The sequence below is a fragment of the Lacerta agilis genome, chromosome 7, assembly GCF_009819535.1.
Source record: "Lacerta agilis isolate rLacAgi1 chromosome 7, rLacAgi1.pri, whole genome shotgun sequence".
In the NCBI taxonomy this organism is placed as follows: Eukaryota; Metazoa; Chordata; class Lepidosauria; order Squamata; family Lacertidae; genus Lacerta; species Lacerta agilis.
This window is the reverse complement of record NC_046318.1, coordinates 80,080,014-80,102,972: the sequence shown is the minus strand read 5'-3', so window position 1 is coordinate 80,102,972 and position 22,959 is coordinate 80,080,014. Positions and strand designations below refer to the sequence as shown.

General features: G+C 43.5%; 1 protein-coding gene across 3 annotated transcripts in view; it reads left to right on the top strand.

The window, feature by feature from the left end:
• Positions 1-19,097, top strand: part of TRAPPC9 (trafficking protein particle complex 9) — a 250,915-nt gene extending 231,818 nt beyond the window's left edge. For all 3 annotated transcript variants that reach the window (XM_033155899.1, XM_033155897.1, XM_033155898.1), the window contains 2 exons: positions 13,283-13,506; positions 17,005-19,097. In XM_033155899.1, the coding sequence (XP_033011790.1) occupies positions 13,283-13,506; positions 17,005-17,184 (404 nt within the window). In that variant the 3' untranslated portion in view covers positions 17,185-19,097. The remainder of the gene's footprint in view (positions 1-13,282; positions 13,507-17,004) is intronic.
• The last annotated feature ends 3,862 nt before the right edge of the window (positions 19,098-22,959 follow it).

Genomic DNA, 22,959 nt, shown 5'->3' with positions numbered 1-22,959 from the left:
TTCGTTAAAGGCGTGTGTCATTTAAACTGTGTGAGGATTCCTAAAACTGAATTATGAAAGAGCCAAATGGCCTGTCCTATATTTGGTAAAATGCTGAGATAAAGAGAATTTGGCTCTGAATAAAGCCTTAAATGTTTCCAATTAATTCCAGCTCATTGTGCTTAAATCATGGCTGGCTTTGGTGAGGTCCGAAAGCTCAGTGTTTTAGCATTTGTATTTACACAGCCACTGAGATGCAGTAAATCATCTACCTGCCCATTAACAGGGAGTTATGTTTTATCTTTTGTTGTGCCTGAAAATAGGCTGTTATGCCTGGGTCAGAGTGGCTCATGAGCTAGTCAAATATGACATGGCTTCCTCTCATCATTCTACAATGGAAAAACTAATATCCTACCTTTTTGCTTTTTCTATCCCTTGAAATGGCTTAGTGTCTCATTTCCTTGAACTTGTACCGGCAGCTGTTTCAGGTTCTACAGCAGGCTTGCGATTCATTAAGACATATAATGTCTTACCCTTCTTCTTTATTAAGCTCCAAAATAACCTTTGTTTCACATTCTGAATGGTTGTGTGATAATCAAAATCACACGTTCTCTTTCAAGAGAAGTTGGCCTAATAAAATCTATTGCCTTACATACGTGAGATCAGGAATTATAAGCAATCGGCGGTCCTCGTAATCCATATTGACAGATTCTCAGGCAAAGGTTTCTATCAGACTTTTTACCTGATCTCTTTAACTGCAAATCCTGGGGATTTTAACATGTAGCATCATGGAATCTGTTCTTCCTTACCAGTGAACTGTGATCAACTTCTCTATGTGGGCCACTTCCCCTGTATAATTTTACCAGCATGGGTATTGGAATAGAGCAGGGGTGTCCAACAGGTCGATCGCGATCTACTGGTAGATCCCCTGGAGGTTTTAGTAGATCATAGTTGATCGCTGGCTCCCTTTCCTCAGCATTGGTAAATCAGAAGCCTGCCCCGCCCCCTCGCCCCAGCCTCCATTGTTGCACAATCTGCAGAACGGAAGATGGAGTTCACTCAGTGAGGCTGTTTGCTTTCCCAGCGATCTGTTGGTCTGCTGGTGAGTGGCTGTTCCTCTTCCTCCCAAAAAACCCCCAAAACATGGCAAAAAGCTCAAAAACTTTGACCCGAACCCCCCCCCAAAACCGGGGGTAGATCACTGCCAGTTTTTAATTCTGTGAGTAGATCGCAGTCTCTTGGGAGTTGGCCACCCCTGGAATAGAGCATTTACATGGTCACACTTAAAGATATGACCATGTATATATCTGGATATGTGCAATTCCCAGTGGGTCTTTGGTATATGTGCCAGAGATGCAAGTATCATCTACATGAGTGTGTCAACATACACACCTGTACATAACAACATGACATATACACAGCACCCCTCATTTCAATAATATTAGCAGCACCTGTTCTATCAGGCCAGTGGCTCATCAGCTCAACATCCTGTTCTCACGGTCTAGATTTTATTAGACCAACAGAGAAATTACCCTTGATACCCAAAAACATTTATCATTTGGTCCATTATTTATTTATTTCATTAAATTTATATCCCAGCCTTCCTCCAAAAGGAGCCTGGGACAGTAAATACAGCTTAGAAGCTACCAGCATAGAAAGATATACGGATTCAGTATGACAGCAGCAATGTCCCCGCTTCATACATGGCTCTTAGAAAGGTTGGTGGATGACGTGATTTTTGTTACATGGTTTTGAGATGGAAATCATTCCAGGAATAATCTTACAGATGCTGAGTGTTGTGCTCCCAAACTGAGGGGGCAGAAGGAAAGTCTGATCTCTGCATTTGAACTCTTTCTTTGCTAGGCTAACTAAGTATGTCATTTCCTTAAGAATCTGGGATTCCTTGGAGGTCCGTGGTTGGTTGGGTTTTTTTTTTACCGCTTTTACTTAAATAACAGTCCAGCTTCCCAGGTATGGCTATAAGACATGATGTTTTCAGCTCCAAAAGTCTTTTTTAACAGCCTGGGTCAAATAACATTGCATCTCACTGCTATGGTATGGGTAAAATGGGGATGGAAATAAAAATCTCTGAATAATTTGCAGACTGAGCTGGTTTTTAAGCAGAATACTACATTTCTGAATAGTACAAAGAGGTAATTAAAAGTCACTCTAATGTGGATTTAAAAACATAATTTTTGTATTTCTAAGTGTATTTGATACAGTTTTATTCCATTTTGGTGTGTTTTTGAGCCAAGAAACATGTTACAAAATTCAAAGGTGCAGAATCTGAAGAATAATTGCATTCTGATCAGTCCAGAAGGTGCAGATCAAGCCAATTCACATTGAAATTAATAGAAAACAAAATTCTCCAACTAGCCCCCTATATGGGTCATGCCACTAACCCCAAATACATTGATAAGGTCATCAGGATGCATGTTTATGTAGAATGGTAGTTCTCTATAACCATAACCGGCTTACTTCCAAGTGACTGGGATTAGATTGCAGTGTCTTTTACCGGAGTAGTATACCAGCCCAGGTTCTATACTATACAGTGGGTAGTATCCAACAAAGTAGAATCATAATATTGTAGACTTGGAAGGGACCCTGAGGTTCATCTAGTCCAGGCACGTCCAACTCCCTAGAGACCATGATCTACTCCCAGTATAAAACAACTGACAGTGATCTACCCATTGCTATTGCAGTGGGGGTGGCCAAAGTTGTTGAGCTTTTTTTAGGGGATGTCATGAAACGGGAGGGGGGGGAGCAGAGACTTTCAACAAAATGTTTTCTTCAACCAACGATCGAACAAACACTCGGGGATCTAGTCCAACCCCTAGCAATGCAGAAATACGCAGCTGTTCCATACGGGGATCGAACCTGCAACCTTGACGTTATCAGCACCACACTATAACCAACTGAGCTATGCAGGCTGGTTCCATTACTGCAAGGGCTTTCAACTGCGCAACATAATTTCCTCTTCCTGTACTCCCTCTGAATCTGTTCTGACGGTTTCCCCAACTCTCAGGAGCAGCTTTGGGGAGGGTACAGGAGGCATTCAAGGAGAAGAGAAGGAGAAGTCCTGTTGTGCAAATGGAAATCCTTGCACCAACAGGACTACTTCACTGGATCCCACCTATTTAAACAATAAAAGCACCATAAAAAGAAACTTCATCACAATTCAGAATCATAACACAATGGTTTAAGCAGCAAGAGTATAAAAAAGTCTTTGTCTAGTGCAGTGATGCCAAACTTGGCCCTCCAGCTGTTTTGGGACTACAGTTCCCATCATCCCTGAATACTGGTCCTGTTAGCTAGGGATGATGGGAGTTGTGGTCCCAAAACAGCTGGAGGGCCAAGTTTGGCCATCACTGGTCTAGTGCCTACAAAATATTGATGTTGGTTCCCCACAAAACTTGCTGGAGTAAGAGTTCCAGAAACAAGTTTCCACAGATGGGAAGCAACTCTCTATGGTTTCCATTTGTCTCACTTTGTCACTTTGACACAACCTTAGTATGCAAGCAGGCTGATGTGGGAGCAGGTGTTCTTTAAGCACCCAGCTGTGTAAAATGGCATTTCTTAAAGCAAACATGTAGCTTCCATTTGGTTTTGCAGTGAGGATGTCTGAGCCAGCCAGCCCTCAAAGCCCAGGGAGCTAAGCATTTTTCTTTCCAGCGAACATCACCCAGTGCGAAGATTTAATTGAAGAAAGCTGTACGGCATCCAAACCTCTACAACAGTCAAGAGATTGAACTGCTCCAAAAGCGAACACTGATCAACACTTTGCCAAGGATAGATTTGGGAATTAAATGTGAACTGATGAATGAAAGGAAGCTAATGGAATCCAAGTGAACAAGTTAAAACGGCAAAACCATGCTTTTGAAATAGACTTTTCCTTTCTTTCTTTGTACCAAGCACATAATTAATAGCAGCAGAGAACACTTATGTGGTAATATTAATAAGATAGGATTTTCGAACTCTGTGGACTCGCTCTAGCATGGAATCCCAATGCAGAACCAAGACCAGGCTTCTCAGCCAAACAGTCCCAAAGAAGAAACTGATATTTAATAGAAATTTGAGGTTTTTAAGCAGAGGTTGCATGGTCATCTGCCGTGGATGATTTAGTTGAGTTGGACTAGATGACCCTCAGGTTCCCTTCCAACTCTACAATTCTATGATTCTATGAATTTCCATAGAATTTGTCTGGAGGGAGGGCTAAAAAGAACAACCCTTGGAGTATTCTGCTATTTTATGTGGAACGCCAACTTGGGAGTTTGTTTGTTTGTTTTAATTTGAAGGGAGGCATATAAATTTATGAAATAAATTCAATATATGTGAAAGGGCACTTTGAGAGAGAGAGAGAGAGAGAGAGAGAGAGAGAGAGAGAGGAATTGTTAACCATAATGTACTGTCTGACCTTTCAGTAAAAATTGTAAACCACAATTGTCCTTGGATCCATGCATATGCAATGTGGAGTCGCTCTGTCTCATGGCGAGAGCCATGGTCTCTGCCCATGGCAAAAGCCCAATATATTTTGCCTTGAAGTTAGAGTAGAAAGCCATTTTTAAAAAAAACACCAAAAAACTTTAAATGTCAATAAGGAATTATAGGGCTGCAGTCATGTCCTTATGTTAAGGGTGAGTTAACTAAATTGCATTCCACATTATAACTTTTTTCAAGGGGTGTGTATATGGGATACTTGTTACAGTTTATAGTTAGACAATAGAATTTGGCATAATCTCATTGCCAGGGGTACTATAATTAAAGCAAATCATAAAAGTGATAATGGGAAAGGAAACCTGCTAAGTCCTGAGGCTAAGTTGACATTTTTGTGTGAATCTGCATTATTTATCCTGATTGTAGCAGACAATATTTTTCTATAGTCTGACACATTTAGGGCCAAATCCCTCCTTACTCCTTGAACAAAAGTACACACCATCTTCATTCAAGCTAAAGGCATACGAGAGAACCAGGAATATGCCAAAGAAGGTTGGAGCAAGAACATAGCATTGTAGGGAAGGCGTCTAAGGATGAGCCGTCATAATTGGATGATGCCATTCATGTTCTTGTGGAAGAACACAATCATCTTGTGAAGCTTTGGCAGGCATCCTATTGGTTGAGCAGTGTCTTGTGGTAGGGATCCTTGTTCCCAACACTGCAAGAGCACTTTCAGCACTTCTGCTGAGATTCTGTCCTGTCCTGGGGCTTTACCACATACCTGAGAGCTGATGGCATTCTTCCGCTTGTGAAAGGAGGGACATCCAGCAGAGTATGGATGCTGTTGATTGCTGTGTCACTGCTCACCCTTAACTCTAGATACTTTATGAACAACTTAGAAAGCACTGATCCGAATATCAGTCTTTGGGGGGCTCCACTTTCTATATTCCTCCAGTTGGAGAACTGTCCATTTATTCCTACTGTCTGTTTCCTGCTACTTAAACAATTTGTGATCCACAAGAGGACCTCTCCTCTTATTCCATGACTGCTAAGCTTACTCAGAATGGCGAGGTGCCTTGTCAAAAGTTTCTCAAAAGTCCAAGTACACTGTGTCAGCTGGATCACCTCTAACCATATCTTGTCGGCACTCTCAAAGAACTCTAATAAGTTTATGAGCTTGTTCTTCCACATGCTTGCTTATTTTATATTTAACAATACTTTCCACCAGTTTTCCTGAGTTGAATTACTGGCTGGTTAATTCCAGGATCTACCCTGGATCCTTTTTTACAAATGGTGTTACATTGACTACTTTCCAATCCTCAGGTATGGAGGCTGATCTGAGGCACTAGTTAACTCTTTTTGTTGTTGTTGTTCAGTCGTTCAGTCGTGTCCGACTCTTCGTGACCCCATGGACCAGAGCACGCCAGGCATGCCTATCCTTCACTGCCTCTCGCAGTTTGGCCAAACTCATGTTAGTAGCTTTGAGAACACTGTCCAACCATCTCATCCTCTGTCACCCCCTTCTCCTTGTGCCCTCCATCTTTCCCAACATCAGGGACTTTTCTAGGGAGTCTTCTCTTCTCATGCGGTGGCCAAAGTACTGGAGCCTCAACTTCAGGATCTGTCCTTCTAGTGAGCACTCAGGGCTGATTTCTTTGAGAATGGATAGGTTTGATCTTCTTGCAGTCCATGGGACTCTCAAGAGTCTCCTCCAGACCTTCTTTTTGTTAGGTCAGCAATTTCATTCACTCCTCTCCCCCTAGATTCCTAGCTTCAAAATCCATTTGAATTAACTTGTTTTTTGGGTAATTCATTTACTTCACCATGTATAACCACCATCTAAGGCAGAAGTAGTGAACCTCCCCCACCCCGTGACACGTTTGAGGTTTTTCCCAGAGATCAAAGTGAACACACACTGGTCAGTGACCGAAATAAATCAATTCATTCATTCATTCAAAGTGAACAAGATAACCCCTTTTCTTTTTCTTCTCTCTCTGACATTCTGAACAAGATAACCCCTTTTCTTTTTCTTCTCTCTCTGACATTCCTCTTCTTCATTGCATCCAGTAGGCTGTCAGGGGTCTGAACTCATATCTTGCAGAGGGATTTTGAATTTGGGCTGAGTCTCATATAGAAATAGACTGAAGAGTTACAGGTTGCCCACCCCATTATGCTTGAACCATGTTTCTGCTGCAGTCTTGTTATTTGGGTTTCCTCTCCTAGATTTTCTCCTTAAGTCAGGCATAGGCAACTCTGGCCCTCCAGATGTTTGGGACTACAATTCCCATCATCCCTGACCACTGGTCCTGTTAGCTAGCAGTGGGGAACAGCAGGGAGGGTTGACAGCTATGGCTAGGGATGATGGGAATTGTAGTGCCAAACATCTGGAGGGCCGGAGTTTGCCTATGCCTGACTTAAGTAGTCTCAACTTGCTTTGTCCTTTTGCTCTGGTTTAGCTGTAATCTTATATGGCGTTGATCTTGGACATCCCCCTTGCTCTAGGTTGTGACCCTGAGTTCAAGGCTGTAGAAGCATCCTTAGAACCATCCTTTGGTATTCAAGACTCTGCATGGTCCTGCTGTTGCAAGGACCCTGATCTGAAAGAAAATACCCAATTCATACCCTGACTGCAGCTCCAGGAGTCACCCCCAGACCCACTGTCCACCAACCAGTGTTGGTGTAGTGGTTAAGAAGATTGGACTAGGACCTAGGAGACCAAACTTCAAATCCCCACTTGTTCATTAAGCGCTCTGGGTGATGTTAGGCTAGGCTCAGTCTCTCAGGGTAAGAACCATGTGCACCATCTTGGGCTTCTCAGAGGAAAGATGGGAGAAAAATGCAATAATAAATCTAGCACTGCACACAGTCAGTAAGACATACAAATGCACTCAGCTACCACAGGATATTTGGTACTTAACTCTTGCCGGAACACCATTTGGGCTGGCTTGCTCAGTTTTGAAAGGAAACAAGATGACACTAATTAAATGTAAAAAAACATTTGTTTTCATGCTTGGGAAGGTTGCCAGAAATTAGGCTGCTTGAAAGGATTATGAAAAGCTCTGGACTGTTCTACAAATTAGTATTGGTGTTTTTTTCTAAAGTACAATATTGTTGTAGCTTTGTGTGCAACACTTAACACACACACACACACACACCAGTTTCTGCCTTGATTTATAGTTTTGAATTTTTTTAAAAATAAATAAAATGCATTGACTTCATCTTCTCTTTTCTCAGAGAACTTTAGAGGTGTGTATCATAAGTATTTATACACTTGGATCACACATTCCAAGATTGCAATGAGTCAGTCTTGTGGACCAAAGCTCACTTTTGGAAATTGAGCTTAATACAGTATATTTAAATATCTCTACTCGAAACCTTTGCCACCTTAATATGACTGCTCTTGTTATGGTTTTCTCTTTTTATCTCTAGCAAACACATGGGTCTTTCTCTCAAAGCTTAAATGCTAGCTATAAGGGTGATGAAACTGACGTGAAGCACATAACAGCAGATTTAAAGCAAAAGCACATTCATATCCAGTAACCAGGAAACTTGACTGTCATGAAACTACAAGTTTTGTGTATGTGTGCAAGTAAAAGTGGTCTCATGTTTGGAAAAATTAAGGGAAATTGTTTATGGAGGGGGGCTCAAGGAGCATAGGGCATACTTTGGAGTATCTGGTGCACAAATTGCATAAGCAGTGTTCGAAACGCCTTTGGGAAGCTTTTTTGGGGGGGGGGCATAGCCCAGAGCACTTCTATCAAACGTGACTAGTCAAGCTGAAACAAGAACTGCCAGGAACTGCTTCCGACTTCACACAGAATACACAAAGGAGAGACAAGGTACTTGCCTAATCTGAACATCCAGGAAAGAAAAAACCTAGCTTGATTTGTACGCTGCATTAGTTTGCACTGGGGCAGTATTTTTCTTAATCCCAAATCTTTCCCCAGATATTTTGAAAATTGAAATGGGCATAAATGTAGTCACCCAGCATCTAATTTATTTCTACTCATGGCCCTAAGAATTTCCCCCACGTTAGAATAGAATAGATAATTTATTATGGTTGGAGACCAGCATAAAAAACACATTTGGAGGTACAACCTCAAGCGAAAAGCAAACATGTAATACATTGTACAAAATTAAAATTTATAAATGCGATGAGCATAAAGCGACTTAAGAACTTTAAGATAAGCTACCGCAGGGAACTGACCCTGGATCGCCCCCGGAGCTGGGTTTGGGGATTTTCTTAACCAACTAGATTGGATCTGGGGATGGTCTGTGTCTGCAGATCTGAATACAGAATCTGGCGACCAACTGGGTCGTCCCCATGTTCTGTTCCAAGTTCAGGATGAATTGTAAGCAAAGAGAAAGGAAGGGAGGAGGAAAGAGAGAGAGAGAGAGAGAGAGAGAGAGAGAGAGAGAAAGAAAGAAAGAAAGAAAGAAAGAAAGAAAGAAAGAAAGAAAGAAAGAAAGAAAGAAAGAAAGAAGCAGGTTGAGGTCACTTTTCTAACCTGTGCTAGTTAGCAGCTAATAAAATGGCAAGCACAGCTGGTGTCATTGTAGATCTTAATGTGTGCTCTTACAACTCACTATACAGGAGCTGATAGTGGCAGTGAAACACTTGTTTAAACATTTCACAGCTTTTTTTTATCCATACATGTGACTCATCTCACCTAGATATACCTGTTGCTTTGCTGTGATTTTTAAGCAAAGGGTCTTCCTTAATAATAAAGTTGCATTAGAAATAGCAGCATAATGCTATTGCTATAATTACTAGCAGTTGGCACTTAACACCAGCAGGGTTCTACAATGCACTGTGAGTATCAGCTTTGATTTTATATTTCAGTGGAGAGGAGAGCAAATAGCTGTCAGTAGGCATGATTCTTAGTAAGATTTAAAGGCTTACTCCTGTATATGTTCAAGATTACAGTAAAAATGTAATGCGAGTGAACCCTCTCCCCCTGTCCAGCTGCAGTATCATGAATACCTAATTGGTACATAGGTTGAGAGAGTCTTGTATTTGTGTGTGCATTATGTAGGTGTGTACAATGTGTGCAGACTGGTAGCATGAGGTCCCAGAAAGGTTGGCCATGAGGAAACATGGGTCACATGTTGCAAAATATTTTCCCACCCTTGGCCTATGTATCCCACCATCCTCTTCCCAACAATGAACAACTAGAAGCTTCTTGAAGCCCACCAGGAGAGCATGAAAACAACAACCCTCCTCAGCACATAGTTTTCAAAGGTTGCCATACAATCTCTGAACCTGGGGGTCCAATTCAGCTATCATGGCAAAGAGCCATTGACAGGCCTGTCCTCTGTGAACTTCCGTTTCTGCCTTTAGCAGTTCTTGGGCCCATTTAAGTGTTTGTAGTCATTCAGTGTGTGGAGTTGGCCTGATCTGAGAAATTTTGGTGTGTGGTGTGAAACATGGAGGCAGGCACAGTCTTCCTCCCCGGATTCAGGTTGAAAGCCAGAGAATAAACACGTTGTGCAGGTCATGGGCTGGTTGGACGCAGAGGAATAGTGGGAAGAACCAGCCGAGGTATTGCCAAGTAGTGGCGGAGCATATGCCTGCGCTGCCCAGGGCGGGCACACTCCCGTGGGGTGCGGTAGGTGCCCTCCCAGATGCGGGATAGCCGCTCGGGTGCACAGAGTGGCGTGCACGTCCTACAGCCGGGGGCAGAGTGAGCAGCCCACAGGGGCAGAGTGAGCCTCCGATGGAGGACATTTGGCATGCCACCCGCCCATGACTCCTAAGCCTCCCCCCACTGTCAAAATGAAGGGGGGAATGCCGCCAGCAAAGTGGTGCAGCTGCCCCCTTCCCCCAACGGCTTTGGGCAGGTTTGGGAGTCATGGGCGGGCAGCACGCCACATGTCACCCCATCAGCGAAGACACCAAGGGTGGTCTGCCCCCACCACACCCTCTTTCCTCAGCCCCTGCCGCCAAGAGAAGAAGACTCAGAGCCCAGAGAGTGGTGGTGGCACAATGATAATTGGACAGAGGGAGAAGACTGGGAAGAGGAGGTGTTGGAAGCTGAAGAGGTAACAGGGCTTAGTGAGCAGGGAGTGTCTGTGGTAGAGAGAAGTCCAGAATCAGAGGCTGAAGCTGAAGCATGAGAGTGGGATGAGGGAGGCCAAGAAGCACAGATGAGTCAAGCTGATGAAGAGTCATAGGTGTCTTCCCCTCCTGCTATGACAAGCTCCCCTCCACCACTTGTCTCCCAGAACCATCAGAGGCATGAAAAGGGCAGAGGAGAGCTTGGCTGCATGCAGGCATAGTCTACAATTGCTTGGGGAAAGCCCTGGAGAGGAAGGGAAGGGACTTAGATAGTGTCTTGGCAACTGATTCAGGGGGCCAGACCTGTGAGCTGCTGTGTTCATTAGCCTTGACACTCAGCCAAGTTGTGAAGATCATGTTTTTGCTAATAAAGGGTTAACTTCAACTTTGAACAGTGTGATTTACTGCTGGTTCACTCTTTTGACAGTGCAGTTCAGTCCATTGATTGTGCTCTGCTGCACACAACTCTTCCTTCCATGAAAGTCAGATATATCCATTGTGTTCCTCCCCTTATGGTTTGAATTTCTGCAGTGATGTTCAACTTCACTTTCTTCTCGTTTTCTGAAATGTTAACGGCCATTTTTTTTAAACACATCTGAATCTGAGCAAGATGAATATAGCACTCACCGTTGGGCTGCTGTACTAAAGATGTAGAGCTTCTACATGTTAGAGCCAACAGCGATTTACTCTCAAAGCAACACCAAGAGTAATTTCAGCTTTTATATGCCACCTGTGTTAGCAAGTAGCAACGACACCAACAGGACTCTGTGCATGAAGCTCTTTCTTCCATTCGCTGCTGAAAAATATGAAAACAGGTCCATGTGGTGCAATGGGCTTCTTCTGTGTCAAGGGAAGAATGAAACTTTGAAATACTTTTGATGTTCCCATTTGACCGTCTCTGAAGGTGCCTTACCGTAATATTCTGCTACCCGCATAGGCTTGTGCAAACATACTTTGATCATTTTACAGGAGCTGCTGTCTTTACACTTTTATAGGTGGCTAGTACTGTGGCTGAGTTCAGGAAATAATTAGTGCCTCTGCACATACACGCCCTAAATCAATCAGACTAATTGGCTGTGAAGAATATGAAATAAATGGGTTTGATTAGAGGTTACTGTCTTGTGACCTTTATAGTTTAATTGGCTATGGAGGAAGGATGCTTGGAACAGTTGCATGTGTTGTGATGTTGGGTACCAACAAAAGAAAAGGGAAAGTTATGTCTCGTTCATCATTGTTGGAGTGCAGGTTGTATGGCCCACCTGACTGGTCAGCTTTCAATAATGGTTTGATAGTCCATTGTCGATTCTGAATGCCAGTTTCAGTTGTTTGGCACCAGCAAGAACATAAAAGAGCCCTGTTGTCCACCTAGTCCAACATTCTGTGAATAGCCAAATGCCCATGGGAAGTCCACAAGGTCCTGGTCACATATCTGCCATATTACTTCTCATTTGGCACTGTGATACATTTCACAAGAGGAAACATTTCAAAAGTATGTAGAAATGCAACTTTGTGACATTTGGAGAGAGTGCACAGAGATCTAGGATGGGGATGGTAGCTGGTTTTTTTATATTTTATTTTATTTATTTAAAAAATACTTTATTTTTGGGATGCTGAAAACAGGTATTAGCGATAGCTCAGTTGGTGTGGTGCTGACAATGCCAAGGTCACAGGTTCAATCCCCGTAAGAGACAGTTGCATATACCTGCATGGCAGGGGGTGGGCTCGATGTTTCTCAGGGTCACTTCCAACTCTACGATTCTGTGTGATTCCTCTCCTGAACGTGAACCACGTGCAAAGTGGGGGAAACATCACTTTCAGTCTCTTTTCCAGAGACGTGTGTGACTTAGCGAAGACAGCTGCTAGTGAGTAGGGTTGCGATAAAAGATATTCCAGTACCTTAGAAGCATGCTTCCATCTTCCCACTCATATTGCAGAGTAAAAAAATGGAAAACAGACTGAGTGCGTGCTGGGGGAAAAAATCTAGGCAAGCTTTTCTTAGTATAGTAGCATTTAGAAAGCTGTTTTCTTTTGCTTCATGGGTACTGGTGAATATATGTGTTACATTGCAAATTTGGCTGCACATATTACTCTGCTCTTAAAAGTCACCCTGAAAACCAGGTGGTTTATTCTTGGCATTGCCCAAATGTCTATTCAGGTGTCCAGTGTGTTAGTTCTAGAACCAACAATTCAAAACTCATTAGTCATTATGCATCTTCTCCCAAACATACAGGAGAAACTCGAAAAAATTAGAATATCGTGGAAAAGTCCATTTATGTAAGCAATTGTTTTCATTAGCTACTGGAGTTTAATATATGAGATAAACTCATGACATGCAAAGCGAGATATGTCAAGCCTTTGTTTGTTATAATTGTGATGATTACGGCGTACAACTGATGAAAACCCCAAAGTTGAGATTGTTAATTTGGGGTTCTCATCAGCTGTACGCCATAATCATCGCAATTATAAGAAACAAAGGCTTGACATATCTCGCTTTGCATGTCATGAGTCTATCTCATATATTAGTTTCACCTTTTAAGTTGAATTACTAAAAGAAATGAACCTTCCCACGATATTCTAATTTTTCGAGTTTCACCTGTAATCACAAGGTGTTGAAAGTCGTGATAAAGGGTGATAAAGTGCAATGTTTACACAGTATAGAAAAATGTTTTATACATTGCTGGGTAGATGTGGTTCCGGCGTGTGAACTTTCTAATTTTAGTTGGTTTATTTTGGTGCAGTGAGACCGATAAGGATTCAAAGTTCCTGAAGCACAACCTAATGAGTTTGTTGTTTTTGGTCTTTGCTTCGCAGATGTGTCAGTGGAGGGAAAGCTCTGTGACTGCGATGTTGTAGCAGATTGCACAGTCGGGGACACGGTGAAGCTGGAAGTGAAGCTTACCAACTGGAGCAAGCGCAGCGTAGGCCCCTTCTCTCTCACAGTGATCCCCTACCAAGATTACCAAAATGGCGTCCACAACTATGATCTCCAAGATGGCATCACTTTCGTTGGATCCAACACCCTATATATCGATACGGTAAATCCATAAATAACCGTATGCTGTCTGGTTCTGTTTTGGAATGTTGAAAAGATAAGCACAAGTTTTATGTGAAAGGTATCTTGGCATACCTCATCCGTTGCATTACAGGTCAAGAAGTAGACTTCAGTGCTATATGTATCTGCTTCCTAGAGGGTATCCCAGAGTTTATATACCTATATCAGCCACCTTTAAAAAATCTTAACTTAAGAAAAACTTTTAGCCTTCCAACTTTCAGTTTAGAATTTACTGTTTTATGCACAGTCCCCCTGCTCAATCATAGAATTGTAGAATTGGAATGGGTCATGGGGTCATCTAGTCCAACCCCCTGCAATGCAGGAGTCTTCCAACCAACGTGAGCCCCGAACCCACGAACCTGGGATTAAGAGTCTTGTGCTCTACCGACTGAGCTATCCAGTCTCATCCAGTTACATGCTACATGAACGTGCTTGACTCCGGGTCCACACATGGGGAAAAGGTTGCAAAGTGGCAAGCGGTGACCTCCTTCCTCAAAGTACTTATGGGAAGCACTTGTGGAAGGAAGTCACAAATGTTTGTGCGCTTTGATGAGTGGTTTGAACTGCTCAAGTTAAGCCAAGTTTGCCAAGTTTGATTTTCTCCTCTGACATGAATTGCGATTGAATTGGAGTGTTATTAATATCATAATTGCAGAGCAGCTTTTCAGCTGATTTCCTGTAGAAAGCCTTCAGGAAGCAGGGATCATTCCCTTTGGGGTGCCTCCACCATTAAGGTTGCTGGTGTAAATAAATGTTTGAGGTTCTCCAAGTTGGAGATACAGTAGAACTTGGCAATGAGCCTACAAAACCAAGTGAGAACTGTTTGAAGGGGCCAGAGTGCCGTAGGAAAAATTGCTCCACAAAGGGAGAGGAACACAGTGTTCAGGTGTTTCCATGCTAATTCCATAAGCCTCCAACCTGTAATAGAGGAATTTGAGTGCTTGGTGCTAAAATAGAACATAAAACTTCTAAGAAGACTAGTGGAACAGTGAGAACCAGGGAAGTATAGTTATCCTTGGATATGAGCTCTATAATATAGACAGGGCAGAGGAATATACACATGCACAGAATTGTGATGGATGCTGCTCTCATCCCAAACCCTTGAGATGAAGAAAGACATCAAGGCAGTAACTGAAGGAGAAAATGTTGCATTAATGGGTGATTTCAGCTGCCTGCACATTGACTGGGTGAATGTAGTGGCTCTTGTTATATTATTATTGCAGCCACTGCTGGAAACTGGAAACTAACCCTCTGAAAGGAGGTGGAGAAAAGATGAATTGGAGCCAAGTCACACATTTCATCTCTGTGAAACGTCTCCACTGTGCACTTAAGTGCTCTTTTCCCATTAGAAATGCAAATCCGAACTGCAAGTGAAGTTAACCTTGTATTTGAAAAGATGTATCTCGTGCACACGCACTCATTATGAAGCCGAGATTGACTGTGCTTCTTGCGGAGGGTGCTTTCATTAGCAAACCTGGGTCTGTATGGTGTAATAAAACGAAAGGCCCTTAGAGAGCAGTCAGGGAAGTCCAAACCAAACCTCTTTACAGAGTATTGCTAGACCAAAAGCTAAGCTGATCTTGCCTCAGGTGGTTGTTTAAACTATAACTAAAACAGCCACCAGAGGCAGAGGATGGTTAGCTCTCTGGTTTCTACTACCGGTATCTGGATTCTTCAAGTGCTACAGCTAGGTGACCCTGACAAAATAATTTGGGCCTTCATGAGAGCCAGTAGTGGAGTAGTGGTGTAGTGGTTAAGAGTGGTGGACTTGCAATCTGGTGAACCGGGTTCACGTCTCCACTCCTCCACATGCAGCTGCTGACCTTGGGCTAGTCACCCTTCTGTGAAGTCTCTTAGCCCCATTCACCTCACAGAGTGTTTGTTGTGGGGGAGGAAGGGAAAGGAGAATGTTAGCCGCTTTGAGACTCCTTCGGGTAGTGATAAAGCGGGATATCAAATCCAAACACCACTTCTTCTTCTTCTTCTTCTTCTTCTTCTTCTTCTTCTTCTTCTTCTTCTTCTTCTTCTTCATCACTTGTGTGCCTACTGCTGCTCTTTGTTCCAGAATCAAAGCTATGAAAGAGCCAAGTTCTCCCCCCTCTCCCCAACCCCTCACTTTTACCTTGATTGATGTTCCCTTTGGCATTCTCTTGGCTGCCTAAATCCAGCTACTTTAGTAATAACCCTTCCACTTTGTGCCAATATCCCCCCCCCCCCACCGGAGTAATAGGTTACACTAGACCAGACGCTTGCCAATTTAAAAGCAAGCAAACCAGTGCAATTCTTCATGGCTCTCATCCCGTCTGTAACAACCTGCAACTCATCTTTCAACGTGTCCCCATTTTTACCGTTGATATTCTCCAGACTTGTAGTTTCAGTTGGATCTATAATAATAAAGGGACATCAGAGCTTGGTTTCAGTGATCCATCTGAATTTTGGAAGAACAAATAGGACCCACGACAAAGTTTTGCAGTGAATCTTTATTCACTCCAGGATACATCCCCATAAACTGAAGCAAGGGTCACACACGCACACGCGCGCTCGAGCACACACACACACACACACAGTCTTCTCCTCTTCTCCTCCCAAATGCAGGCTGATTGAGCAGGCCAGTTCCCTCTTGTTTCTCACCCCACCTCCAATTTTGTCATCTCCCACCACCACTCACAAAAGGGAAAAGAACCACACATTGACATTTTGGAAACCCTGGAGTTTCATAGGCCATTTAGGGTTTTGTTTTTTTTTCCAAAAAGATTTGTTTCCTTTAATTCACCATCTTATATGTTATTAATACATAAGGAGTCCCCACCAAGAAAGTAGAAATTTCTGCCCTTAGGTGACCCCATTTCACTTCCTAATGACAGGCACTCAGTTACCCATGTTCACTACAGGGCCTTGGACAGGAGTCCTCTCCCAGTTCCACCTGGATATAGGAAACATTGCACCTGGAACCTTCTGTGTGTAAATGCTTTGCTACTTAGCTGTAATCCTCAGCTGCATTTTAAAAAGTTTTATCCCCGCCACCCACCGAAATGTTTGGAAGGAACATGATCAGGGGTCTGGAAAACAAGTCTTATGAGGAATGGTTGAGGGAGTTGGGTCTGTTTAGCCTGGAAGAGAGGAGACCGAGTGAAGATATGATAGCCATCTTCAAGGGGTTGTCACATGGAGGATGGAGCAAGCTTCTCTTGCTCTGGAGGGTGGATTCAAGTTAGTTGGAATCTCCTTTCCTGTAAACACCAGGAAGAACTTTCTGGCTGTAAGAGCTGTTTGACTTTGGAACAATCTCCCTCTGGAGGTGATGGACTCTCCCTTCACTGGAGGTTTTTAAGCAGAGATCGGATGACTTCTGTCATGTATAATCTACTTGAGATCCCTGCATTGCAGGGAGTTGGACTAGATGACCCTGAGGGTCCCTTCCAACTCTACAATCCTATGATTCTAACTATTGATCTCCCTCCCCTCCCCCCATCTCTTGCAGGTTAAGCCAACAGAAAATTCGGTGTGCATTGGAGCCCTGCTGTTTCTGTACACGGGTGATTTCTACTTGAACATCCAGTTCCACGAAGACAACTCCAGCAGGGAGCTTCCCCTCTCGTGGTTTTGCCTGCCCAGCGTTCACATCCGTGCTGCGCAGCCCGTGATCCAAACTAAGATGTAAATGTACCGTATAAAATTGCATTAGTCGCCATGCTCAGAAGGCCGGGCATTGTCTCCACTTGACCTTAGTTTGTTGTTTCCAGTCTGATGTTTTCATTTCTCTCCCTCCCCATGAAATGCATTCAAATACTTCCCACAATTAGCTGGTAGTTACTGGAAGCTCATTTTGCTGATTTGAGAAGAAGTGAATGAGTATACGAGGGAACACAATTTTTCCTTATTTGCATATGGTTCTTACAAAATAACGTTCCTTTCTCTTTCCCCCAAAGATCTTGCATTGTTGCCGAAATGCAGCATTGGGCTTTAGCAATCAGTTTTTAAGATGTAGACTTAAAATGGAATAACAGCTAGTATATTAATGCTTGTCTAGCTGAGGGGCATCCAATACATTCTTGCAATATGAACGCGCTGGGCAGAATTCCTAAAGCCGCTTCCTTGAATTTTCAGCAATATTATAGAAACTTTCAAATATACCGGAAATGCAGGCTTGTAATGCAGACTCCTTTGACCTGCAAACTCAGGTCTAATCAGCAGGATCACATTTGCAATATGAAACCCACACCAACCACAGAAAGCACTTAATAAAGAAGTGCTTCATATTTCAACCACAGACAGTGTGGTGGTTATTGGGCAGCAGAAAGTAAATTCCTGTTGGCTTCTTCATATGCACATTGGGGTCTGAATTAATTCAAAATGGTGTTAATCACATATGTTAAATGGCAGCATTGCAAGGATATCTCTTTTTTCGGTAGAGGAATTGCTTCTAAGCAAATGACACAGATATTTGCATGAAGAGTCTCTTTCTCCTCACACCACCTTGTTCCCTAAGTGCGCATTTTCATGCGATGTAGCTTTTGATCTGGCATCAACTCACAGTGCTCTTGACTCCTGGGGCAAGAAATTAGGACCGTGCACTTTTGTTTAGAGGTTGCCCGTCTAGTGGGAAACTAGAGACATTGCCTGCTGAAAATCCCTGCTCTGACCTCCATGTCTATCCTTCTAGGAAGCATTAACCCAATACCCAGAGAAGTGGCTTTGTGCTTTCTTCATCATGTTGCCAGATGCTTAATGGCAGGCTTTCTCCTACTCCTTGCTTTGGATGACCAGAAAATATTGTGCTCTCTGGTCTACTAATCCTGATCACTTATCCTGATTGCGCCCGATAACATTTACAAATGGCCTAATGTTTCTGTATCATCTTTGCTCTTCCGTTTCTGAACTCTCCCATAATACCTGTGAAACAGCACGTGTCGGCTCTGAACTGCAGGTGTATGCATTCTCTCCAGATTGCAGTCCACTCCGCTGCTGCTCTCTGGCAACATCTGCTTCCTAATAGATGCCACTCTGTGCAAGGTGACTTTTGAAGTCTGTTCCATTACAGAAATGTAGGATCTAACCTCCCCCTTGTTAACTTTAATGGATTATCTGCTTTGGCACTCTCCCAGTTTGCCTGCTTGCACGCTCCCGAGTGAAAAAGGGTAACTTTGGAATGCTGAAGACTGTTAAGTTTCTGGCCAGAAGTACATTTCCTATTGCGTTGTTTCACAGATCTGTATTCCGAAGGAAGCTGGTGTAACCCCAGCTGTGCTTAATCTCTGAGCCATTAACATACTAGATTCCACAATTGCACTTGCGATAGAGTTTAAATGCTGACTGTTTTCCAGCTCTTTCTCCTTTTCTGGAAACCGTAGGCAGATTTCCCCCCTCCAAATCAGATCTGCAATGGGCCAACTTTCACCTGTAAATCAAGTGTAAACCCCAGTTAGATGAGTTATACCATTCTTTGGTTTTAAAACTGTTATAAATTGAGAGCAGAATTTGGTCCGTTGTATGTATATGCTGATATATGCTGGTGAAACTCAAATCATATGTTAAGTTGAACTTGCCAAATAAATATTTGTCCATCTGCCTCCCTCCACTGTGTGTGATTTTCCACTGCGGTTTTACTGCTTGTAATTATGTGACACCTCTGCGGCTGTTATCACCTTGTGCCTTAACAGAACAGTATCAAATTACCCCTCGGTCTGGAATTCAATTTCACTCTATTTTATCTAGCAAAATTGGGCTTGTTAGATGATAAAGAAAACAATAGATGCATATGGACTAATAGGTGTTGTTTTTAAGTGACAACAACCACCATGTCTTTATAGGAAATGTTTCCTGCTTTAAGGAGCTTATAGTCTAAAAACAAAGGAGGAGGAGGAGAGAAGCCCTGGGATATGTGGCAAGAATGCAAGCAAACATGGCTGCGCACAGATTTGGCTAAGATTAAGGTTGAGAGAGCAGGTATATGGGATGAAATAATAAAGACCTCGGCAATGCAGGAGCAATGCGGAAGGCGTGAGAGTGAAACTTCGGAAGGCATGGGTGCAAATTTGTGCAGGACCTTTGTTCTGGGTTGGAGACCTTACCATGAGCTCAGATGAATGAATACCCACTGGTGGTTGTTAAGGGCAGCAGAATGGAAAAGAGACAGATCTGCCCCATGGGCACAGGAGTTCCTGGGTGAGCCCTATGAAAATGAATGAGAGCAGCATAAAAGCGTCAGAGGAGCCAGGGTGGTAAGGCGCAGCCATTCTGGCCACCAGGATGGCATCTAATAGTAGGAAAGTAGTATGGAAGCTGGTCTTCAGCCAGGCGTGGTCCTTCGCTAACAAACACATTCCACCTCCTTATACAGTGTTTCAATAGCTGCTCTTATTTATGGTTTTGTATGTTGTTGGGTCCATTCTAAAGGTGCCCTGGCCCTCCTGAGACTACGAAGCAGCCTGAAAATGCAATAAAGAGCATTGTTTTCCAGTTCCTCTCGCTGCAGGCCCCTTGGGCCACATTGTACTATTCTGGCAGCTGCAGCCCTGTGATCTATCTCTGTGTACATCTTGTACATTAATGGAAATGTGTCAGCCATCATCATTATTGCTTTTTAACTAGCCTCTGCTGATTGAAAAATTGACATCACCCTCCTGCTTTGAAGGCAGCAAGAAGCACAGCCATTTGTGGGAGTATCAGATGCAGATCACAAAACAAACAGATGTTAGTGGCCAAATCTGGGAAATTTGATTAGCCACGTCACATGCAGGGCAGCTGGGGACATTTCTGGCAATGTTTTGGCCTCGTTAAAAAAATTAACTGGAGTTTAGAGCATACATAGCACCTTTTTTTAAAAAAGAATTCTTTATTTTGTAATGTCTTCGTTGGCCCCAGAAGCCACTTTTAAGATGCTGAGAATGACTTTATGCCCTTAGATGGTGTTTTTCATCTTCAGGGACTGAGGAACATAGGAAGCTATCTTAAACTTGTCTGTCTGGTCCAGTATTGTTTCGTCTGACCGGTAGCTCCTGGGAGTTTCACGCAGAGGCTTTTCCCATTACCTGCTGCCTGATGGTTTTCACCAGAGTAGTTGCTGGGGATTGAACATATACTCACAAACCAGAGCTATTTTATCTTCCCCAAGCCTGAGTTGGCTGTGACCCAGCCACACCCAATTCAAGCCAGTCTCTGCTCCCAGCAAAAAGCAACTTGACAGTGAGAAGCCCTGAACAGTGATTCGTTCAGAGATGCGGCGGCCAGCCTCCTCGGAGTGGGTAATTGTGCTGGGAATAATTGACTTATCCGATCACACCTAATGCAGTAAGACAGCGGGGAAAACTGCCCTTAATGAAGACTGAGTGGAAGGTGGCAGGGCCAGAGCAGTGATTCATTCCGGCACACAGTAGGTCTCTGACACCACCTCCAGCAGGTGGATGCTTCAGTCTCACAGGAGCTTTTAATTATGTGTGACAACATGAGGTTTCATGACTGATAGCATTTCCTAACACAAGATACAGTGAAAAACGCTACATTTGATGCCTTTAAGACAGCGAAAGAAAACCTTACAGTGTAGATTAGAGGTAATGAAATCTTTTGCATCCCAGGCATCACATTCCCATCTAGCTAATCTCGGGTGGGGTGCATGATTCAAAAGCCGGGGGTGGGGTGGGCCAGAAGCAAAAGTAAGCAGAGCAATGAATGTAAGTGCTACCTAGGCTGCACACACTCATCTCTGCCCCCCATCCAGGCAAGGAAGAGGCTTTATCAGAGTTGAAGAACATATTCTAGCCAGGTAGGATATGAAAGGTACGGCTTGGGGTGGGGTTATCTGGCCTTGGAATGTTCCCATGGGTCAGTTATAGATGTCTATATGGCCACATGCAGGCTCCAGACCAGACTCCCACCCCCTGGAGTAGATCCATCAGCAGCTAAACATAGCCTTCATAACTAGAGGCAGTATTCACCTCCATGCAAAGGCAGGCTTTGGCAGATTGAGACCAATAGTCAAGAAGGCAGTTTGTGCACATGCTGTAGAGGGAGGAGGGGGAAAGATGGGGCTTGTCAACCTGGGGAGGGAACCCATCTTGGAGAAGGAAAACGGATCCTAAACCTCCTCTGCCTTGCGGGATATCTTCAGGAGAAGAAGAGGCTAAGGAGCCAACCCTACACAAATCCGGAGCAGAGCCCCTAAAATGGTTGGGTGGTATCGGAAGTGCCGGGGGGCACCGCACAGCCCCCAGATTGAGACAAACCTCTCCGGGCATCTTCCTCTGGAATGCAGCACAGGACGGTCATAACTCTTCAGTCCTGTTGCACAGCAGTGCCACATATCCCAAGATATGTGCACACTTAAACAGCAGAGTAAAGCTGGAAGCTGAGGCTATGAGGTGTGGCATCTCAGTAATTTATTAAGCAATATATACAGGACAAAACAATCATGGCGTCCTCTCACATCTTCTCCGAGAGAGAGAGAGTACAAAAGTACAATACAATGGAAGAGATAGGACTGGCTTCCATTTCCCACACTTTCCAAGCATGGAATGTAAACACAGACATGTGTTGTAACAATCACACATCCAGCAACAGGAGAGAATGAAAATGCTGGCAGGTGGGGGCCTTGTGTGCCTCCGTCTGGCAACTCCTGCAGCCAAGCTGATGCTAAACGTATTGCTCTGCTTTCCTTTGGACCACATCAGCGAGGCCAAGAGGAGGGTCTTGTTTGTGCAACCTAGAACTTCCATGCACACTGTCTGGGCTTGTGCCCCAGGGAGGCCCCCATATCTCTTGAGACAGACGGATGTCAACAATACCCCCAATGTTGGTGACAAAGAAGAGGAAAAAGGTAAGCCACCTTCCTACCTTGATTGTGAGCTTTGAGGGGTATCATAATGGCTGCTGGAGTGCTGGGCTGGACGACCTTTTGGCAAGACGTTTTTTGCCAAATCTGTGGGAGACGAGTAGTTGATGAACTACTTAATGGATTCTTTAGTTCAGATTCCTGCATTGTAGGGGTTTGGACTAGATGACCCTCAGGGTCCTTTCCAACTCTACAATTCTATGATTCTATTATATTATTCTATGAATTCAAGTAAGTAGAAGCATATTCTTTATGGAAAGGCATCTTTAATTGAGACTGACGGTGCACCAGCTCTGCTTTTGGAAAACGTCCAAACGCTCACCAGCCAATACTCTTGAGATTGAAAATTTTGCTTCTGCAGCACAGTTTTCTCTCTAGCTTGATGCAACTCAGGGATTCTGCAGGGCAGAGCATCTCTGCTAAAGGGAGGGGGGAGGGATGCATTTTTATTCCTCTAGCAAAATAGAAATTTATTTTGACGTGGGGGCGTCAAGTGTGGGTGCAGCAACACACTTGCAAGCAGAGCCTGGAAATGCATTATCACCATTAATAATTCCAAATGCTATGGTCAACCCACAAAATACCTGACGAGAGAGTCCAATAGCAAGA